General features: G+C 42.9%; 1 protein-coding gene across 1 annotated transcript in view; it reads right to left on the bottom strand.

Moving 5' to 3' along the window:
• Positions 1-22331, bottom strand: part of WDR7 (WD repeat domain 7) — a 344916-nt gene that overhangs the window by 52267 nt on the left and 270318 nt on the right. The window contains exon 26 of the mRNA XM_055125361.1: positions 10670-10769. Coding sequence (XP_054981336.1) covers positions 10670-10769 — 100 coding nt within the window. The remainder of the gene's footprint in view (positions 1-10669; positions 10770-22331) is intronic.

The raw sequence follows: 22331 nt of genomic DNA, 5'->3' as shown, positions 1-22331 counted from the left end.
CCATTTGTCACTGCAGCCCTACGAGACTCCAAACGCAAAGCAATCTGTCTAGAAACGTCTCAGCGGATCTTCCCTCTCCTCGCTATGAATAGACGCTCCCCACCCCCCTCCCTTAGCACCTTTCCACGCGCCACTAGAAACGTGCTCCCCGGAGAGCAAAACTCTCCTGCTTCCTGTGATGCACTAGAGGCCACACGATGTCTCTGGGCTTCTGCGGATAATTCTCTGCTCTCTGAGGACTGTTCCTCCCCGTGTGCCCATGGAGTCCGCAACCCAGCATTCAGCTCTGCCATCGCCTGCTCTGGTCTCCTTCCTCCAGAGACTTGGCCCCCCGTCCTCCTGATACTCTTGGCTGTACCCGCGTCCACACGTCACAGTGCCACGGAAAGCCATCTAGGCTCCCTGCGCCGAAGGAAACAGCAGAATCGCTCCATTTTGCTGATGGCCAAGTAATACTGTCTCTTCCCACCCGTAAAATAACCCGACAGATGTGGGGATGTCAGTGGCTAGAAGACAGGGATGTGGCTCAGTCATAAAGCGGCAAAGCCTCACAAGCATGAGAGCCGAGTTCAATTCCTACTGATACAGCGGCAGCAACAAAAACCCCGGCAACTCTCTGGTCTGTCTTCTTGCGACTGCTCCCACCGTTCAACTCTCCAACTCTGTCACCGACGCTGAGCTAACAGATGTAAATACAGAGCTGGATTAGGTCTCATGCCACATGCTGAAGCAGGAGTGGGAGGATAATGCAGAAAGACATACTTCTACAGTCAGGAAACTAGGCGTGAAAGATTGGAAATATCTAGGATATACCCTCAGATTGCTTTTAAATGATCTCTAGTTTCTAAATTCACTTAAAAAGGTGTGTGTGTGGTTTGGGAACAGAATGCTCTATAAGTATAATCAGGGGACCAGCTACAGAAAAAGACGTTGCTTTCACAACGAAGAGGTGGAAAATGAAATGTGAGGATGAAAATGAACAGAAGCTGGTCTTCAGCAGGAAGCTCCCACAGGACAGAGGAGGGGTGCAGAAGTGCAGGGGGCGGGATGGATGGGAAGAGCCATGGGACAACGGGGGAGGGAAGTGGATACTCTGGGCGAAGTGGATACTCTGCGGTACTGGGCTGTGTGCAGCATGAAGCGCTACCATTAAACACATGTAAAGCACAAGTCTAGAATTACATTTAAAGATAATAAATAAAAAATTTAAAGATAAAGATAGTCTTTACATAACTAAAGTCTTGAGCAACATGTTAAATGATTAACTTCTGGGCTAACTGGGCAGACCTGAGGGTTTCCATGGTAGCTGCAATTGTGTTCCCCACCCCCCTTAACTCCCAGGCCCCCAAATTAGCTCCATCAGAAGCTCATCTTGAGAGAGGAGTGATCAACATCTGACAAGTCCCTTTAAATTTCTATCAACAACTTTTTTGGACCTGTCAAGAACTGGGGTCATGTCTTCATTTACATATGTCTTAGAATACTTCTGATTGAAATTTGAGTGATTCCTATATGCCAGCTCTTGCTCCCAGTAATATGTCAAGAGTGGGTGGATATAAAGAATATGGGGCAGAGGCTGGAGCAATAGCACAGGGGGTAGGGCATTTGCCTTGCACGCGGCCGACCCAGGTTCCCATATGGTCCCCTGAGCACCACCAGGAGTAATTCCTGAGTACCACCAGGAGTAATTCCTGAGTGCAGAGCCAGGAGTAACTCCTGTGCATTGCTGGGTGTGACCCAAAAAGCCAAAAAAAAAAAAAAAAAAAAGGAATATGGGCAGTAAATTTCTTTGTTGAATATATATATAAAATATAAAACATGAAACATTTAATGCAGAACAAATACATAGGTGCATGCATTTATACTTTCTTGTGTACATATGCTAAAAGGGGAGAATGGTTGACTGGGAAAGAAATTAAATGACACCAAGAAAGGATAAAAGGATGGGAATTTTGAGAATTAAAATAACTTTTAGATTAATGCTTCGGTTTGGATATAGAAATGTTTCAAATAACTAATGGGTTTATAACCATACTCACTGCCTCTTAAGGTTCAATTTATAGAGATCAATAAAAATTTATTTTTCTGGGTTTTTTTTGGGGGGTTGGGGAGAGTACAAAAGGTATGAATACTGTCATTCAAAGTAAAACACGAATACAAACAATACTAAATGAAGGTGTAAAGAAACAACAGAAATATATTCCTACAGGTAGTCAGTTTAAAATATTCTTGGAGAGTTTGAAATTTCCAGAATAAATGATGATCTAAATTCAAGGATTGCTCCAGATATTTTTCTCTTCTGAGAGTTTCTTTTCTAAATCTCATTTCACTTAAAAAATGGGAAGCTCGTTAGGTAATTCTTCAAGGCTGTCAGGAAGCCATTGTCTTCACCAACCATTCATCTTATTATCACCCTTGATGCCATATTTCTGGCTGTTGGACCAGACTGTCATAGGAAGCATCTACCATAAAATCAGCTGCTGAAAAGAGCAGGGAGAAAATACCTAAAATGTCACTGTCTGACTAAGTACTCTAGTCAATTCACACTGCAATTTTTGCAATCACCAACTAAGTGCCCTTGATGTATAAGCACTCGAGACTGTGCTCAATAAAAGCTGTCCCCAAGCTGCAAACGTCTGCCTTCAAGAAAATCCACCTCACCCCTAAGGTCTACTACTCTTCCTACCTCATCATTTCAACTTTTGGTTTTAGAGAACACATTGTTTTTCAAAATTCAGTGACTCTAAATGTGCATGTTGACATTTTTGGAAAGTCCTGACTATCACCTGTCTCTGGACATGTAGGCGCCTTAGAGCGTCTGACACAATTAAACTGTAGTATAGAAAAGTACATGTTTCTCTTCATTAAGATACTTTATATTTTCTTACTACCCTCTTTTCCGAAAAAAAAAATAATAATAATTTTTGTTGATGGAAAATGCCGGCATTTGATTTAACTTGAATACTGCTGACATTATGTTTCTTTAGTTACAAAATCTAGGCTGCTGATTTAACATTTAATAAGTCACAGATAAGAGGTGTCTCCACTTATTGGAATAACAGTCTTTCACCTAAAATTTGTGCTATCTCTAGGGTAACACTCGGCGGAAGACTGTAATGAGTCATTCGCATGGATGCGGCGGCCATCTCCGTGCTCTGAGTTGCTTCTGAGAAGCCTTCCCCAGGCCCTCCTACTCCTCTGGCTTGGAGACGACGTGCCTTAGGGCTGAAATACAGTCCATTGTGTTTCTCTAACTCCCAGTTTTTAACAGTTCAGTTCAGACTGTCTTCAGCTCCAGAAAATCTCTCCAGAGACCAACTCTCTCCCTAGACACCTAAACAATTCAGGCCTAATGCACCTCCTGGCTTCCTCTGTAACACACTTGACTGCCTTCCTGGGAAGGATAGTCACAGCCTTTCAATTACGCCTTTATGGGTGTCTTCCCGACCAGATTAGAAGTTCCTTCAGGGAACAAGCAGCGCATAGTTATTTGTTGATCTCTTGCACATGATATGGTGCCTGACACAGAGAAGAGCCAGCATAAGGAATGAGGAGAAATAAAATTAATAAATCCTGATAAACAGTCTATTAACTAAGATGAGAAAGAGAAGAAGTGAAGTAGACCAATGGTAGGGTTTCCAGTTTTATGAGAAAAACTTGGTCAGGAGCCATGTTTAGTCACAAAAATATTGGGTGAGTATGGGGAAAATAATCCTTATAGACTTGGGAAAAATAATTTCAGAGCGCTCGTGATCAAATGCGTAATTCTCTGACTAATACGTCAAGAATGAACCCTAGAAAATCTGATAAGCATAAAACTTGTGCTTTTATGAAAGATTCTTCAATGAAGCAATTTTATAATGATGAGAAATGGGCGTAGCAGGATAAATGTTTTTGTTAAGAGAACTAATGAATTCTTTAACTCTATATACTGGAATATTACAAAGTCAAATTTGCGATGTCCAGTACCTTACTCTTGGCCTTGAAGCCGCCTCCTCCTTTCCTTTCCCCCCTCATTAAAGGTGACCTAACCCACACGGCTGATTGTGATTCTAGCCTAAGTCACCCAGAATGCTCGCCTTCCTCTTCCACGGTATCCTCCTCCTCACGCAACCCTGCACTCCACATCCAAACTCTCATCAATACCTGTTAGTCTACTTCCAGAAGCTACTCCATATCTGTCCACTTTTCCTTTCTTATTTTTCATTGAATCACCATGATAGAGCATTACAAATTTGTTCATGATTATTTCAGTCATACAATCTTCCATCATCCATCCCTTCACCAGTGTAATTTCCTAGTTTGCCCACCCCTTCAAGCCACCCCTGACCCCAGCCTTAGGTCTATCTCTCTCTCTGTCTCTGTCTGTCTCTCTCTCTCTCCTTAGGCCTCTCTCTCTCTCTCTCTCTCTCTCTCTCTCTCTCTCTTTAGACATTATGGTTTACGGTACAGATGCTGAAAGGTTATCATCTATATATCTTTATCTGCTTTCAATATTCAGTTCTTGTCCAGAGTGATTATTTCCAACTAGTATTGTAATAATGGATCCTCCTCTACCTTAACTACCCTCCATCTCCCACGCCATTGACCCACCACTGACCGGTCCTCCCGGCCCATTTTCCCTGGCCTTGGATATTAGTTTCATACCTTTTTTTTTTAATATCCCACAAATGAATGCAGTCATTCGATATCTGTCCCTCTCCTTTTTTTTTTTCTTCTTTTTTTGGGTCACACCCAGCGATGCTCAGGGAGTTACTCCTAGAGCTCTGCACTCAGGAATCACGCCTGGTGATGCTCAGGGGGACCATGTGGGATGCTGGGAATCGAACCTGGGTCGGCCGCGTGCAAGGCAAATGCCCTACCTGCTGTACGATCGCTCGAGCCCCATCTCTCTCTCCTTCTGACTCATTTCACTCATTTCATTCAGCATGATACTCTCCAAGTCTATCCATTTATAGAAAAATTTCATGACTGTCCAGTTTTCTTCATCTTTTTCTAAACTACATCCCAGCTGGGAGCTCAACAGGTGGAAAAAAATTTTTTGACTTTTGGGTGACACTCAGGGCTGCTCCCAGCCTAGTGCTCAGGAGTGGCAGCACTTGGGAAACCAGGCACCGTGAGGTCCCCCAGTGTCAACTGAACCTGAGCCCCCTGTATGCAGAGTATGAGCTCCCACCCACTGAGTTTTCTCTCTGACCCAACAAGCAGCAATCTTAAATAAAAAGGGATCGAAACCAATCTCCTTTTGGGAAAAATTCTACAGAACGAAAAGCGCTGGTGTAGAAACACACGGATTCAAAAATATTCACTGTAGTTCTCTGTATATAAATACAAAGCTGAACTAACCTGAACACTTCATCAGCAGAAAAATAAATAGATATTTGATTAAGAATATGTTAGATCAATTTTTTTTAAGTTGAATCAATGTAAGATACAAAGCTTTCATGATCAGGTTTCAGCCATACAATGTTCCAACACCCATTCCTCTACCACTATACACTTCGCACCACCAATATCCCCTGTATCCCTAAGACTGTTCTGCCTCCCCAGAGAGCACTGTAAGACGAGGAGCAGTTAGTGCACAGACGAAGGTGCATTAATCTTATAGATACGTTCCCATAACTAATTTCTATAACCCGTTATCCCTCCTGTCACACCCCTCCCCCAAACCAGGCCTGCCTCTATGGAAGTCACTTTTCTTCATTTCAACTTATTTTTCTAATCAGGAAGTCTAACAATGATAATGCCACTGAGGCTTTTTTTAGAAAATAAAGGTGCTATGTATTTATTATGACTCAAATGTTGTGAAATAAAGAACCAAAAATTCTTTGACAATCAAAATGACAAGCAAAAAACAAACAAACAAAAAATATCACCCAATTTTTAAGTCCAGATCATACAATTTCCCGTATGGAATCCAATGCACTCAAATGCAGCCTGAGCAGCCAACAGTGGCTTTGTGTGATCAGATCCCGCCTTCCTACCCGAGTCCATCTCCAGCCCATCTTCTGCCTGCTCACCAGATGCCCACTGCATCTCCTTCTGCACTGACGGCTTCCCCACCTTAGTCTGCGCACTAACTGCTCCTCGTCTTACAGTGCTCTTCTGCGGTGGCCAAACAGTCTCGATTAAGGGACTCACCCTCAATTAAGCTCACTCCTGAGCAACCACAGTAGGTATCAGGTCTCCCCCCTGTATCATCGTGACCGTAACCTCTCTCCGAGGCCAGGCATTCCAGCAGAATCTCAAGATAGATGTCACTGGAAAGAGGGATCTTTCGAAATCTTTGCTGCACCTGTAACTAAGCATCTGACAGATATGTTTGAAGGCTTCCTATGTAAAGTGGGAGAGGACCACGACAGGGAGTGACGGAGGAAGGTTTTACTGGATGAAATGTCGCTACGAGGAAGCGGGGTTCGGATATAATCAGCAAAGTCAGACTCTCCAAGACCTCGAGGAACAAGTCAGTGGGCACAGAGAGCGAAGGGTAAAGTGAGTAGAGGAAGTGGCTTGGGTCCCCTTCTTTGCTCACCCGCACCTGATGTGCAGAGGTTCACAGATCCATCTGGTGCAGGGCAAAGAATCGGCAAGGCTAGAGCCACTCAGCCTGCAGGCTCGCTGCTCCCAACGCCCCCGGGTAGGTGATGAGAGGCGCGTTCCAGGCCCGGCCCCTGGCAGCTCCAGGCGGGGCTGAGGCCAGGCCACGGTCGCCCATCAACACACACCAATTTTTCACTTCTATTTTTTATTTTCCTTCATTACTTGGCCCAGGACAGGGACTGGTTCACGACAGAAATATATGAATATCATCATAATGTCAAAGAATGAGGTATTCCTTGCTATTTCTGGGAAGATACTATCCCTTAAAGAGAAATAGAAATTTTATAAGGTGACTTTGATATACCAAAAATAGAACCCTACCCAAATTACAAACATATTTTTGATAGAATGAAGTCATGCTGTACTTTATTTTCAATGATCATGCCATTTTATATTTGCTTTGGTATTTTTCACTCCCAAGACTATGGGTGTTTTATTTGATCAACAGTATATTATTGTACATCTATTGTTTCTCGGGTATCATAAAATAAGGGGTTTCATAAATAGATGCTTTAAGAAAGTAACTTAAAAACACAGTCATAAAAGTTCCCTTAATAATTTAAAATTTGGATAAGCCTTAGGCTATGCTTTCTTTCTCTCCCACTGCCTTTTGGAGAACTGAGCCAAAAGTGAGAGGATGGTGCTTAGATTCACCTAAGTAAACTCTTTAGATACTAGGTACATTTCAGGTACTTCCAAGTTGAAACGGGACAAACTTCACAAGGTAAATGAAGTAACATAAACCTAAGAAAATCCTGCAGCCCGGAGAGTAGTGAAGGGGTAAGGAACTTGACCTGCCTTGCACATGGCTGACCTTAGTCTGATACCTAGTACAGTATGTGGTTCCCTGAACACTGCCATGAGTGATCACTGAGCACAGTCAGAAATAGCTCCTGAGCACTGTGAGGTATGGTCCAAAAACAAAGAAAAGAAAAAAATAAAGAGTAAACCTTACACAAAGTCAGCAGCTATTTTATTAAAAGAATACGTTTCAAAAAAGATGGGAAACCCATGGTGGTACGGTATCAAGTGTGCCAAGCCGAAGGTACATATTGCTGGATGGAGGGTTTTCCTGCTGAGCTAACCAACAGATGCCTGCAGTTCTGAGGACTCGTGGACCTTAAGTTTTATTTTACTTTTTTATTTTTATTTATTTATTTTTTAATTGAATCACCATGTGGAAAGTTACAAAGCTTTCAGGCTCAAGTCTCAGTTACACAATGCTCAAACACCAATCCCTTCACCAGTGCACATATTCCACCACCAAGAACCACAGTAAACGGACCTTAAGTTTTAAAGACTCATGGACTCATGGCCGTTTTGCCAAGAACAGCTCCTTACCAACAAAAAGCAAGCTCTTCAAAGGAAATTTCCTTCCTTCCTTCCTTCCTTCCTTCCTTCCTTCCTTCCTTCCTTCCTTCCTTCCTTCCTTCCTTCCTTCCTTCCTTCCTTCCTTCCTTCCTTCCTTCCTTCCTTCCTTCCCTCCCTCCCTCCCTCCCTCCCTCCTTCCTTCCTTCCTTCCTTCCTTCCTTCCATCCTTCTTTCTTTCCTTCCTTCCTCCCTCCCTCCTCCCTCCCTCCCACCCAACCTGGCTTCCTCCCTCCTCACATAAATTTCTAAATCACTATCACTTGCTACCCCTTGCCAAGCCCAAACTGCAGTCAACAACAGCACAACTGATTTGTAATGACTGATTTCCATAACCAGGAGAGATCTGCGAACGCCACAAGCAGGAGGAAGGGGATGCAGACATGGCCTGGGGCGGTGTTGTGAACTCTCCCCACCCCACCCCAAGTGCCTGAACCCTGGGGCATGCATGCCTGGTGCAGAGTGCCCATCAACACCCCAACATCTCAAATTGCATCTTGACAAATTCTCTAAGATGAATGCAGTCTGACTGCAGTGACTTGCATTTTCAAGTTTATTTGAGTATCCCAATCACCAGCACCTCCTGAATACAAAGGTCTGGGCAGGCTGTGCTGAGAATTTATACATAAATCATCCTATTTATGATCACATTCAAATGAGGAATGTTCAACTTGGGGAAGTTTAGAAACCAATCAAAAGAACCGTGGCACGGGGCTTGGGGGAGGGGCAGGCTTGTGCAGTGGCTCCAATGGTAGAGCACAAATCATGGGAGCATCCAGCGGCCTTTCTGCACTAAAATGGTGTGCAGAAAGACATGGAAGATGAATGACATAAAAAAAAAATCCTGCTAATGAATTATCTCTGCTTCATAAGTATAGCTCAAATACTCTACGTACAGAGAATATGGTATTCAGATTATACATGCTTTTGGGTGGCACATTACCAAGAGCGACCCTGTGACTGGAAGAAAACCACAAGGAGACACATGCTTCTGAGCCGTGGCCCCTTTTTGTTAATCTTAATTTCTGCCCACCCTCACCCCTCGATCACTTCCCACCGCTCAATTTTCTCTCTGCAGAAGGTAAAGGTGCCTCATCCCCTAACCAAGTGGGCCCTCTAAGACTTCTACTCTTTATTCTCCAAGAAGCTTGAAAAGATCCTCTTGTTCTACCATTTTTCTATCTTGTAGGTGTTTGTGGTTTATTTCTCGCAGGTCTATTAGTGGGGATATAACCCATCCTTTAAAAACTGTCTCACCAAAGAGACTCCAAAAATGCTACTTTTTTGTCTCTTAGGATCTGTGTCTTTGGAGAGAATATTATTAAGCAATATATGACTCAATTTTTTCACAGCTTTCTGAGAGAATTGAAAATCAAAGATAAGGTAACCGGGGAGGAGTTTATGCCTGGAAAAAAAATCTCTCCCCTGCACCCCCCCCCATACACATTGTGCTTATATGCACACTCATGCACAGTTATACACACACGCTAACTCACAACACTCTCTCACTCTCATGCATATACACATTCACACACACTTTAATCATTCCGCTAGAAGGCACGTGGCATACACTCTGTGCTTCCCAAGAAAGGTGCCCAGCAAATACCCACATGGGAGATGGGGAAGGCTGGCACACAGCAGCATGGCTAGATTCACACAGGACCCTTGATACCTGTTCCCACCCTCACAACTTTTACCCCCCAAGCTGGGATTTCCGCTTAGAACAGCACTTCCTGGGAAGCAGCCAGAGAAACTTCTAGAGAACAAAGAGCTTATTGAATGCAAAGGATCCTTTAAAATTTTGCCCCATTCTTATGATTTTCTTCATATTCCTCCTGGAAAATATAAGGTCCCTGAATACCAACTGAATGTACGTGAATATAATTCCTCCTATGGCTCACTAGGTCACGGCCTCTAAGTGTTACAATGAAATCTTAGAGTTATGACTTAGAGTTGTCGACAAGCACTATAAATTCACTCTCATCCACTGGTGTCCAGCCCTGGTTTTGCTATTAACTAACTGGTTCTAGGATACAGAGATTTAATGTCTTGGAGCTTCCGTGCATTTCTTTCAAAGTGGGGCTAGATGTGCCAACCGTTCCGCACTGAAAATCAACTGACGGTCCAGACCAAAATCAAGCGGAATTTTCATCAACAATAAAAAAGCGTCATAACAGTCTCAACAGTTGCAAAACCATAAAAAGCCACGTACTTCAAATATAGCAACAATTTCCTTTTTATAGAGTCATGCTAATTCTATTTTGGTTCATTTTCTCAAAGTGTGACTAGAAGGCTGTTTTCCATTTGCTAAATACCCCATTTTACTTAGAAACTTAATTTGTGAGTCATTAGGCACAATAACGTGTCACTTAAGTTTCTTTAAAAAAAAAAAAACACACGGCAGATGTAAGAAAATCCACCGCCCCCGTGTCAGAGAAGAGCAGATTGACTGTAAAGTAGTTTGGGGGCTGCACAGCCCCACTCCGGGCTCCCTTGCGAGCCCATCTGTGACGGTCCTTCATTGGCAGTGAATAAAGACAGTCGAGCTCTCTATTCTTTGAGTCCTTCATTAAACTATTGATCCCTTTAGCATTATCCATAATGTTCCCGCAGCTCAGCACGTCAACTGGTGAAGTGATAGTCTCACTCCTTTCAATAACTTGCGCACTTTATGGAGAGGAAGTCACGATGATTTATTTACCTGACATTTCCCAGTCCGGATGTCGTACAGGGCCACTGAACCATGGCGAGCTCCAACGGCTATCCTGTGACTCCGCTCGTAATAGCTGACCATGTAGAACCTGCAGTAACATTTGAACAGAACCAGAACAACCAGGTGAGATGACCTGAACAGGAGCGTGGAGCGCGACACAATTCAGAGATCAAAGGCAGCTCTGACACATTTTTTAAGATATGGCTTGCTATTACGACTCACCTATTGAGGTGAAAAGATATTTTCCCGTTAGCGATCTTAGACTCAACAGAAAGAAAAAGGATAGAGAATCCCACGTGAGCAATTGATTTTCAGTGAAAATCAACTTCCTAATTATAAGCATCCTCTTAAGTTTTGGAGACAAAAAATAAGGGTCAGACACAAGAAAAGATTAAAATTGAAAATTCCTCTTTAGCTATAGAGACAATTATGCAAATATTTCCATTTGAACAGAACTGCAAAAGAGGAAAAAGCTCAGAGATCCCATTTAACCATGTTCTTGTGCTTTATAAGAGATAGATTAAAGACTTCAGTCATATATTCTAACAGAATAGCCATACTGTAGCAGCATAACTGTTACACTGGTAAGAGCATAACAGTAATTTAGAATGAGATTAGAAGACATTAACCATACCAAAAAAATCATCTGGAAAATTCTCTAAATTTGCCCCATTTATGGCTATCTAAATGACAACTCTGATTTTAGAGAGTATAAAAAGGCAAATTTGGGGCTCATTTGGCACTGCATAAAAATAGAATACAGGTATCATGGCTTAAAATGGATTTATTTCTATTTATTTATTTATTTATTTTTTGTTTTAGGATTAGTCTTCCTGGCTAGATTAAGTATTTGAATTCCTGATCTATGCTTTGTCAATGATTTCATGGTGACATGTCTGGAGTCTAGCAGGATAAGAATTAATTCAAATTATTAAAAGTATAAATAAGGCAAGATTTTACAACCTTGAAGAGTTTCAAATACGCCTTCTTATTGTTTAGTTCTATTGTCTCTGTGTGAACAACCCAGATAAATAACTACTAAATATTTATGAGGATTTTGCATCAATCTACTATATAATTCTTGCCCTGTTTCCTCTTTGGTTCCATACTGACAACCTAATTCTCGTGATAGTTTTCAAAAGGGCAGGGAGAAGAAAAAAGAGATGATAGATAAGATGTATAATTTCTCTAATGCTTTCTTGAGCTTGGAATAAATTAAAAAAAAACTACTTGGGCAAAGGACTACAATTCTGAAATTCTGGTAAGAGAAGCTAAGGAAGGGAGACAATGCGATGTTTAATTGTGACTATTTTGAAATCAGGCACATTCTGACAAAGCCATTTTGACATTAGCAGACATTATACCATTCATACATATTTCATAACTCTGGAAAACAAACCATTAGGTTTTTAAACTTTTTGTTCATTACTTATTACCAAGCAAAGCCTTCAATGGTGCTTGGCTTGCATCCTATCCCAAAGCTTCGCCCAGTGGCCACTCCTTCCCCTTTTAGTGGAAGAATAAATGCTTCATTTGCAGTCCCACAGCAGAAGGTGCTACTTTTGGACACTCTCCCTGGTGGGTTTGCTTGTGCCGGTATGAGAGGTCTGTGTGCAGTGTTTGAGGGAAAGAAAGTTACTGGAAGCTCCTGACACATGAAACTGTCCCACTATTCAGACCTTCATAAAGTTAGTTTTCAAAGCGAACTTTGAAGTTAACATTTTGATCACCAAACCAAAGCATTAGCGTGCAGTATTCTAATATTCTTGTACTGGAAAACACAAGTCATTGAAAAGAGTTTAGAATTTTCACTCCTTTCTATGTAGAAATTATAGTGGTAAATTTCTGCTTATGATGAAGAATAAACAGGGACCATCACTGTAACTGTCATCCCGTTGCTCATCGATTTGTTCGAGCGGGCACCAGTAACGTCTCTCATTGAGAGACTTATTGTTACTGTTTTTGGCATATCCAATACACACGGGGAGCTTGCCAGGCTCTGCTGCGCGGGCTCGATACTCTCGGTAGCTTGCCGGGCTCTCTGAGAGGGGCAAAGGAATCGAACTCGGGTTGGCCTCGTGAAAGATGAACGCCCAACTGCTGTGCTATCGAGCGAGTAACAATAAGTCTCTCAATGAGAGACATTATTGGTGCCTGCTCGAACAAATTGATGAGCACGGGAGACAGTGACAGTGACAAATTTTGCTGTTTTTTTTTTGGGGGGGTCCATTTGTTTGTTAGTTTGGCCACACCTGGCAGTCCGGTGCTCAGGGTTTACTCCTGGCCCTGTGTGCTCAGGGATCACTCCTGATGGGTCTTAGGGGCCCATATGGGGTGCTGAGGACCAAACCCAAGTTGGCCACATGCAAGGCAAACACCCTACCCTCTGTACTATAGCTCTCGCCCTATTGTGGTTTTAGTTATAATCATTTTGTATCCACATCTAGCTTATACCCATACATAGGCACTGCTGCACTGTGGCACTGTCATCCCGTTGTTCATCGATTTGATCGAGTGGGCACCAGTAACATCCCATTGTGAGACTTGTTGTTACTATTTTTGGCATATTGCATACGCCACGGGGAGCTAGCCAGGATCTACCATGCGGGCGGGATACTCTCAGTAGCTTGCTGGGCTCTCTGAGAGGGACGGAGGACTCGAACCCGAGTCGACCGTGTGCAAGGCAAATGTCCTACCCGCTGTGCTATCACTCCAGCCCAACATAGGCACATCCAACTTGTATCCTATTCCCCTACCATGGAATAAACATGGAATAAGTGTTTCAACAAATATTTATTCTGTGCAGGTGAATAGCCACAGGAAAATTAAATTTCTAGAGGTAAGATTTTTGCCCATTAATAAATCTTGTCAGATGAAACAAACATTACCCAAATCTTTCTGCAAATCATGAATATGATAACCCCTCAAGACAGCCCTCTTCAGAACAAACCGACTGCACGATACAGTCATGCTGACAGCATTTTACTTACACTAGAATCCAAAAAAGTTTTCTTCTACAGCATCTACAAACACCTTTATTTATGGGAGGGGAAAAAAATCAAATCTATTCTTGGGATCAAACCTGCAGTCCGCAAGGAAGGACGATATATTATAGGTCCACATTTTTCATCCTTTGCAATTTACTACTAGACAAATACTTCTAAACACAACCTTAAAGCATTCTGGACAGTGAAGGTCTATCGTCATGGTTTTATCTTCGGGTTTCTTGACCGGTGCTTTCTCCTAAATCTCTCTGCACACAAGAGACACATGTGGTCACCTCACAAATAACGCGCTCTGGGCTGGGGGCATGAACCCATCTCTGCTGAGGAGGGCTCACCACACCCCGGGTCCCTCTTCGCCAGCTACACGCTGGGTGCTGCCAGGGTTAAACGGCAAGATCCGCCCCACCTGTCATCACCCCCAGTGACTTCGGTGGATGGCAGAGTCTTGAGTTATTCCCTAATGTAGGAGGCTGATGCTCTGAGAACAGAGAAGCTTTATGCCTATCTCCAACTCACTGCATTAACGTGTCACTTAGGGAGAATTTTTTAGGCCAGAACTTGACGAGAATCCTTTCTAGGGGTGAAGGTGGAGGGCTGGTGTTTCCGGCCATACCTGAGGGTGCCCTGGAGCTGCTCCTGGCTCATGGCTTAGGATCCACTCCCAGTACTCAGAGGAGCATGTGGTGCAGAGGCTCAAACCCCAGTCTCCTACCTGCAAAGGAGTATTCCAGCCCCTGGGCCATCTTCTGGGCCTGAGAAACCTTTACATGCAAGTTAGAAAAACATTTCTTCCCTCCACCCCGCAAGGCACAGAGAACATTGCCAACCATGTAAGTAAGGGAAGAATAAAGTTGAGTTAAGTAAAAAAAAAAAATTTTTTTTTTTTTTTTGCAGGGGCTGTGATGGCCATCACCCAACAACGCAAAGTCCCAGACCTCCAGTCTTTTTTTTTTTTTTTCATCCCCATATATGATCTTTTCAGTCACAAAACACCTTCCACGTGCTTATAGCCGTCCTTCAAGACCCAACAAGGTCCGGTCCTGACATCCCTCAGATTTCACTTTCTTTCCCCTCTGCATACTCTGCTCTTCTCATTTTGATTTTTCTTGAAAAATGTCGAGATTTCCTTCTTTGGGTTTCTGACACTGACTGCTTCCTCCTCTGCTTAAAAATGATCAGCCTGCTCACGCGCTCGCTTCACTGAGATCTGTTCCCAGGTCCTAATCGAAGAAGCTGCTCTGCTCTTCATTGCTCTTTAATCCGCCTCCCTTCTCCTCTCCCTTCTCTTCCCATCCTCCTCCCCCCTTTCCCCTCAACTCTCTCCCTCTCCCCTCTCCTTTCTCCTCCCCCTTTCCCCTTCTCCTTCCCCTTTCCTTCCCTTCCTACTTCCCTTCCCTTCTTTCTTCTTCTTTTCCTTTCTTGTGCCAGATATCAAACCCAGGACCTCACAAGTGCAAGGCAAATGCTCTACTGCTGAGTCACACCCATATAATAAAGAACCTTTATCTTTATTATACTCATCTCTGAGATATCAAATATTTTTTGGTTCATTGCTTGTTTTCCTCCACTTGAGACTTTATTTTTTTATTGAGTGTATAAATGCATAAATACGGTTCAGGCTATAGGATGCAGCAGTAAAAATTTTGATGCAGTAAAAAAGTTTTAACTATTATACTTCATCTTCAGTGACTAACATAAAATCTATGGCGAGCATAGATTTTTATAAGGCTAACATATATTTCATAGAGCTTGAAATAACGAAAAAATAAAACTGTTCACAAAAATGAGGGAGAAATTAGAAATGAAAGAGCTGTCCCTAAGCCCATCTAAAACGTTATTTTTTTTTAAATTTATTTATTTTTAATTAGAGAATCACCGTGAGGGTACAGTTACAGATTTATACACTTTTGTGCTTATACTTCCCTCATACAAAGTTCGGGAACCCATCCCTTCACCAGTGCCCATTCTCCACCACCCGTAAACCCAGCGTCCCTCCCACCCTCCCCAATACCATCTCCCCCCCACCCCACCCTGCCACTGTGGCAAGGCATTCCCTTCTGTTCTCTCTCTCTAATTAGCTGTTGTGGTTTGCAATAAAGGTGTTGAGTGGCCGCTGTGCTCAGTCTCTAGCCCTCATTCAGCCCGCAACTCCCTTCCCCCACATGGCCTTCGACTACAATGTAGTTGGTGATCGCTTCTCTGAGTTGACCTTTCCCCGGAATGTGAGGCCAGCCTCGAAGCCATGGAGTCAACCTCCTGGTACTTATTTCTACAGTTCTTGGGTGTTAGTCTCCCACTCTGTTATTCTATATACCATAGATGAGTGCAATCTTTCTATGTCTGTCTCTCTCTTTCTGACTCATTTCACTCAGCATGAAACTTTTCATGCCCATCCACTTAACTACAAAATTCTTGACCTCCTTTTTTCTAACAGCTGCATAGTATTCCATTGTATAGATGTACCAAAGTTTCCTCAACCAGTCATCCGTTCTGGGGCATTCGGGTTTTTTCCAGATTCTGGCTATTGTAAACAGTGCTGCGATGAACATACATGTGCAGATGTTGTTTCGATTGTACTTTTTTGCCTCTCTGGGATATATTCCCAGCAGTGGTATTGCTGGGTCAAATGGGAATTCAATATCTAATTTTTTGAGAGTCGTCCAAATTGTTTTCCAGAAGGGCTGAACCAGTCGGCATTCCCACCAGCAGTGAAGAAGGGTCCCTTTCTCCCCACATCCTCTCCAACAGCGGTTGCTTTTGTTCTTTTGGATGTGTGCTAGTCTCTGTGGTGTGAGGTGGTATCTCATGGTTGTAAAACGTTATTTTTAATTGAGCCAAATAATGGCAGATTTACAAGTTATCTTTAGAGGCTTCCAGATTCCGGTGAATTGCCCATGAGGTGCATAATGGAAACAATGTGGCTGACCCCTGGGCACTCCCAGGAATGGCCCTTAGCATGGAGCCCATAGACGCCCCTGAGCACTGCTGGACGTGACCTCAAACTCCCCTGGGGAAAAAAAAATACTGGTGGTATAGCGATATATGTGTCTATGAGAGATACACCTCCCTCAAACAAATCAACGAGCCAACAACAACCAAAGCAGACCTGAACTACAACAACCAAACTTTAACACATGCCAGTCCAGGGGCTGGAGCAATAGCACAGCGGGTAGGGTGTTTGTCAACCTGGGTTCGATTCCCAGCATCCCATATGGTCCCCTGAGCACCACTCAGGAGTAATTGCTGAGTGCAGAGCCAGGAGTAAACCCAGTGCACTGCTGGGTGCGACCCAAAAAGCAAAAATAAATAAATAAATAAATAAATAAAACTAAATAAAACATGCCAGTCCAGGAGGCAGGCTGGGAGGTTTGGGGGTGGGGGTGGGGAAGGGACCCTGGAAGGCACTGGCAGAGGGAAGTGGACACTGGCCGATGTGGGAACACTGGATGCCTGAAACACAACCATGAACAACTTTGCAAATCATGGTGCCTTACTTAAAAAAAAAACAAAAATGAAAAACAACAACAACAACAATAAAAAAACACCCTAATTGTATCTTAGATCACTAAAAAGATGTCTTGGGATAATACTCAAGAAGACAAGACAGTAGGTTGTTTATAGGATGAGCAGCATAAATAATGACCCATCTATAATGAAGTACCTGTTTTGATATAAAGGCTGCCTTGGGATTAAAATTATTTTAACTTATCAGTGGCTCCAGCCCCACATCTCCTCGTTCTCGACTTGCTTCCCCCACCTTTCCAGGTGAGATACTCTCCCGGCTGACATGTCCAGGGCCTTCCTGGATTCTGAGCATTCCCCTCCCTTCCAGCGAGGGCCTAAGAGCCTCCACGCCTAACCTCCAACCGTCTCAAGGACCCAGTTCCCCATCCCCTGCGCCCTTCACGGCTCTCCTCACCCAGTTCCACACAGCTCACGGCTACACTTCCGGCCAGTGAGGAAGTGAAAGAGCAGCTTCCCGCCGATCCCTCAGACACTCCCAACGCACCCTCCGTGTGGCAGGAGCACAGCGACCATGAGGGGGAAAGCACAGAAGCCCACCAAGTTCAGTGAGGGAGAACGATGACACGGGAGGCTCACTCAGCACCAACCAACTCTGTGACCTCTCAGAGAACGATTTTAGTGACACCACAGTGAGGATGTTCGATGAGCTCGAGGAGAGGATGGCATAGGTGGTTAGCAACGTGCACGAGAGGCTGAGGGCTGAAATGAGACAACGACAACCAGAGATGACAGAAATGAAGCGTATGATGGGTGACATGCAAAACTCAATAGGAGCTCTGAGCAGTGGAATAATAGCAACGGAGAAGATTGAGGAGCTCCGAGACAGATGCAAGAACCTTCCGGAAGAAACAATAGGGGACAGGGGCAAGTCTGAAAATAAATGAACGGCATGCCAGAGAACGATGGGATGGGCTCAAGAGGAACAATAAAAGAATCATCGGAGTCCCTGAGGAACTGGAAGGCAAATTTAATGAAGAAACGAGAGTTGAATAAATCATAGATAAGAACTTCCTGGCGTGAGGATTACAGGCAACCGGATACAAGAGACCTCAAGTAGCCCCAGCAAAAAATAGACTCAAAAGTGAAAAGCTCCAAGACACAGCACTCAAAATGACAAAAGCCAAAGATAGAGGCAGACTATTGAAAGCACCAAGAGCAAAAAAGGTGATTATCTGCAGAGGAGCTTCTTTAAGGTTCACGGCAAATGTACCCAATGGGGAAATACAGAGCAACAGCTCAGGGAACCCACAGCCTCCAAGCCAGCTTCCCAGGAAGCGCTGAAGGAGCTTCTTTAAAAGACAAGACAAGTTTCTCCGCACTTGGCATCAAGGGTGGCATTCACTCTGGCACTCCTGGCTGCCGTCTCCCAGAGTAAGGAAGGTTCGGTTACTCCTAGTTTGCTAGGGGATTTTACATGTTTTCAATAGAAATGAACATTTTGTTTATATTGAATGTTCTATGTCTGATCAGATTTTTTAACATCTAGAGATATTTATTACAATTTTTACTTACGAAGGCAGGGACTTAAGAAGCATCTGTAATGTAATATTTTGTAACATAAAGCCAATATTCCCTATCTTAGGATAAAGCCCACTTTTGTAGGTCTATTTGCTCCCCCTCCTTAGAAATCCCCTTAATTCTCCTCACTTGTAGTAAATTTTACTTTTGCAAGACTAATCTATTTCATGTAGATCTTAAAATGTACTAGCAAAGATTAATATCAATCTTTCAGATTCATACATAAGTAAAAAGGAAACATACAGTCTGTAATAATGTGTAGTCACCTTATCACTGATTTATAATTTTGTGGAATTTCAGTAGCTTCGCTCTATGTTTGTAGATAACACCACCACCACAATAAATTTTTTTTTAAAGACAGAGAAAGAGAGAGACAGAGAGACAGAGACAGAGAGAGGGAGAGAGAGGGAAAAAGAGAGAGAGAGAGGGAGAGAGAGGGAAAGTGTTTTCTATAGAGGCAGGCTGGGGGCTGGGGGGAGTTGGGGGTGGGTGGGAGGAAACTGGGGACATTGGTCGGTGCTCACAAATAGAAACTGGTGGAGGGATGGGTGTTGGGACACTGTATGGCTGAAACCCAATCATGAACAGCTTCGTAAGGATCGAGCTCACGGTGATTGAAAAAAAAAAAAAGTAAAACAAAACAAGAAAGCCCTCTCTCCCATATGTGGGATAAACACACACACACACACACACACACACACACACACACACACACACACGAAGAAAATGACAAGTAGTTAAAGTAGTCGGAACCGGATATTCTGTCTACAGTACTGAGCGTACATGAGGAGGGGGCCGGGAGGGGCCCGGGTGGAGGGAGGCGCCCTTTCTGGTGAGGGGTGTGGGGCCGGAATGATGGATGCATGAAAAGTTTAACGATACTGTAAATTCTAGAGTACCCTAAGGAAATGTCCTTTAAAAATAACAAAAATTATTTTAATAACATGTCAGATATCTATACTGCCACACATATTTCAATGAACATAATATCATTAGTTTAAAATTTAACAATTTATCAATCATATTACATACAGGGAAAGGTTAATTTTTTAATTTATTTTTATTTTAGGGCCTCACCCAGTAGTGCTCAGGGCTTACTCCTGGCTCTGCACTTAGGGGTCATTCCTGATGGGGCACGGGGGACCATGAAGGTGTACCTGATGGAGCCTGGGGTGATCACATATCAGGCAAGTGCCCTACCCGCCCTCCTATCTCTCCATCCACAGGTTATTTTCATTTTATTTCTCTGAACTATATCGGTGACTTCAACTATTCAGAAATAATTCACACTGGGTGGTTGGGATGTGAAACCACAGGATGAAGCATTTTTACCGTGGTCAAAGATTCTAGAACAAATGACTTTGCTGGAAAATTTGACCAAACACTCAACATCTCTTGAAACGTTGGTACTCTCTATTTATAGATCCCTTGAATTGACAACATTTTAAAACTTTATTGGAAGGACACACAGAAGAGAAAATACCTTGACATTTTTAAAAGTAAATTTTGAAACATCCCAAAGGAAAAGTAACTGTAATTCCCTGTAGACTAAGGATTCAGGACTGCGGAACCTGTTACACAGCTCTCTTAGAGAAGCCTCTTACGTCTGTGGGCTTTGCATCTTAAGTTTCTACAATACATTATACACGGAGCAATGATAGCAAGTAGAAAGCCTCCCAATCCAAAAAGAATTCCAGCTTCACACAGAACCCTTTCGAAACTAAGCATGTATGAAACAGAAGTGTGGACGACAACTACTTGCAAGTAATTGCTATTCACTACTAATGAATTGCAATGACCTCACAGTTAACAGCTACTGAGCAAAACTCTATATCAGGCATTGCCTTTAGACTAGAGCATTTTCATAAGTAACGGATAATTAACAGGTTGCGATAGTAACTCTTGATGCTGGCTTAAAATGGTTGGCAAACTTTTGACTCTGTTTAAAAAACAATGAAGGCAATATAAACTTATTTTTAAAAAAATCCTCAAATAACATTATGTGAATATATAAATAAATAAGTCTTCCCTCTCATGTTCTTTTCCCACCAAATTTTTCGATGAATTTTCTGAGGACGTTATCCCATTTTTTATTATAAAAATGGCAACGTGGTAAAATAAAAAAAAATATCTACAACTTCTGGTTTTTCTCTTAGTACTTCTTGGAACATCTGCCCTACACCTGTCTATAAATCCCACGACCATCTTTTTTTTGTTTTGTTTTGTTGTTTGGTTTTTTGGTTTTGGGTCACACCTGGCAATGCTCCAGGGTTAGACCTGACTATACACTCAGGAATCACTCCTGCCGGTGCTCGGGGGACCTTACTGAATGCTGGGGGTCTAACCTGTGTCAGCCAAGTGCAAGGCAAATGCCCCACCCACTGTACTATCACTCTGGCCCATTCACAACCTCCTTTCTCAGACTTGTATGGCGCTCCTGCATGCAGACCTTCTGTCACGGAACTACTCCTTTCTGACAGAGGCTCACGGAAGCCTCCCCTCAGAATCCTCCCCTCAGTGGGAGCTGCACCAGACTGCTGGTCTTCAAGCAGGGCCTCTCTCCAATGGGAGGCCCCTATTCAAAGCACACAATAGGAATCTCCTTCATTCTGGGGTGGTGATAGACCTTGGGGAATCTGATCTTTCATGTGAAGAGACACAACCTCCCATTCAGTGGCTCGTGGTAAAGAGTCAATAGACATCTTCTGAACTACCCTGCCGAGTATCTAACAGATGAATTCCTTTCTTTCTGGGGAAAAAAACAAAACAAACAACTGGCCATTGAAGCATACTGTTCCTATGATATTACAGACCCACCCCCCACCCCCACCCCCTTGCTGTCCAAAATGCAAATTTCTACAAGGAAAATTATCATGCATGCATGCTAGGGGTGTACTGTGTGGTGGCTGAAAACAGACCCTTTGTCACCAAAGCTCTGCCACCTACCAACTGTAGGATGCTGGGCAAGCTATTTACCTGGCCTATGCCTCAATTCCTTTATCTGTAACACTGGAGTCCTAATAGGACCCATTACAGTTGTTGGAGGGCTCAAGGATTTAATACAAGTCAGGAATTTATGACCATGCCTGGCACGTAAGAGCTCATTACAGTAAAAAATACATATACTTCAGCAGCTACATAACTGTCACCATCACCGCATCTGAAAATATACCACAGAAAGAAGAAAGATGCAGTTAATGTGTTAGCAATTGGTTGCTAATTAATAACATTCGATTAACAAGGCAAATGTATGCTCCCGCATATTTAGAAACAGCTTTTTATTTAAGTGTTTTTGATTTGCAAATATAGCCTGATATAAATGGCAAAGTTGAGTTTATAGATGGTAACATGAATAACTGGAATTTGGGATTGCAATTCTCTAAATCATTTGAACAATCCTCAATATTCTTCCTCTTACTCAGAGAGATAGAAATTCCTGGATGTTCTCAATTCTGTTTTTTTTAGGAAGGACTTTAATATTGACAGACATCTGTTTGGTTTGGGGGTGAGGTCGGATTGAGAAAACGGTTTAACATAGTTGAAGAGGGATTTATATTCTCACGAATATAGAAGTAATATCTAAATTATCTATTACAAAAATT

This window comes from Sorex araneus, chromosome 2 (genome assembly GCF_027595985.1).
Source record: "Sorex araneus isolate mSorAra2 chromosome 2, mSorAra2.pri, whole genome shotgun sequence".
NCBI lineage: Eukaryota > Metazoa > Chordata > Mammalia > Eulipotyphla > Soricidae > Sorex > Sorex araneus.
Note: the sequence above shows the minus strand (reverse complement) of the source record. Positions and strands in the feature narration are given on the sequence as shown.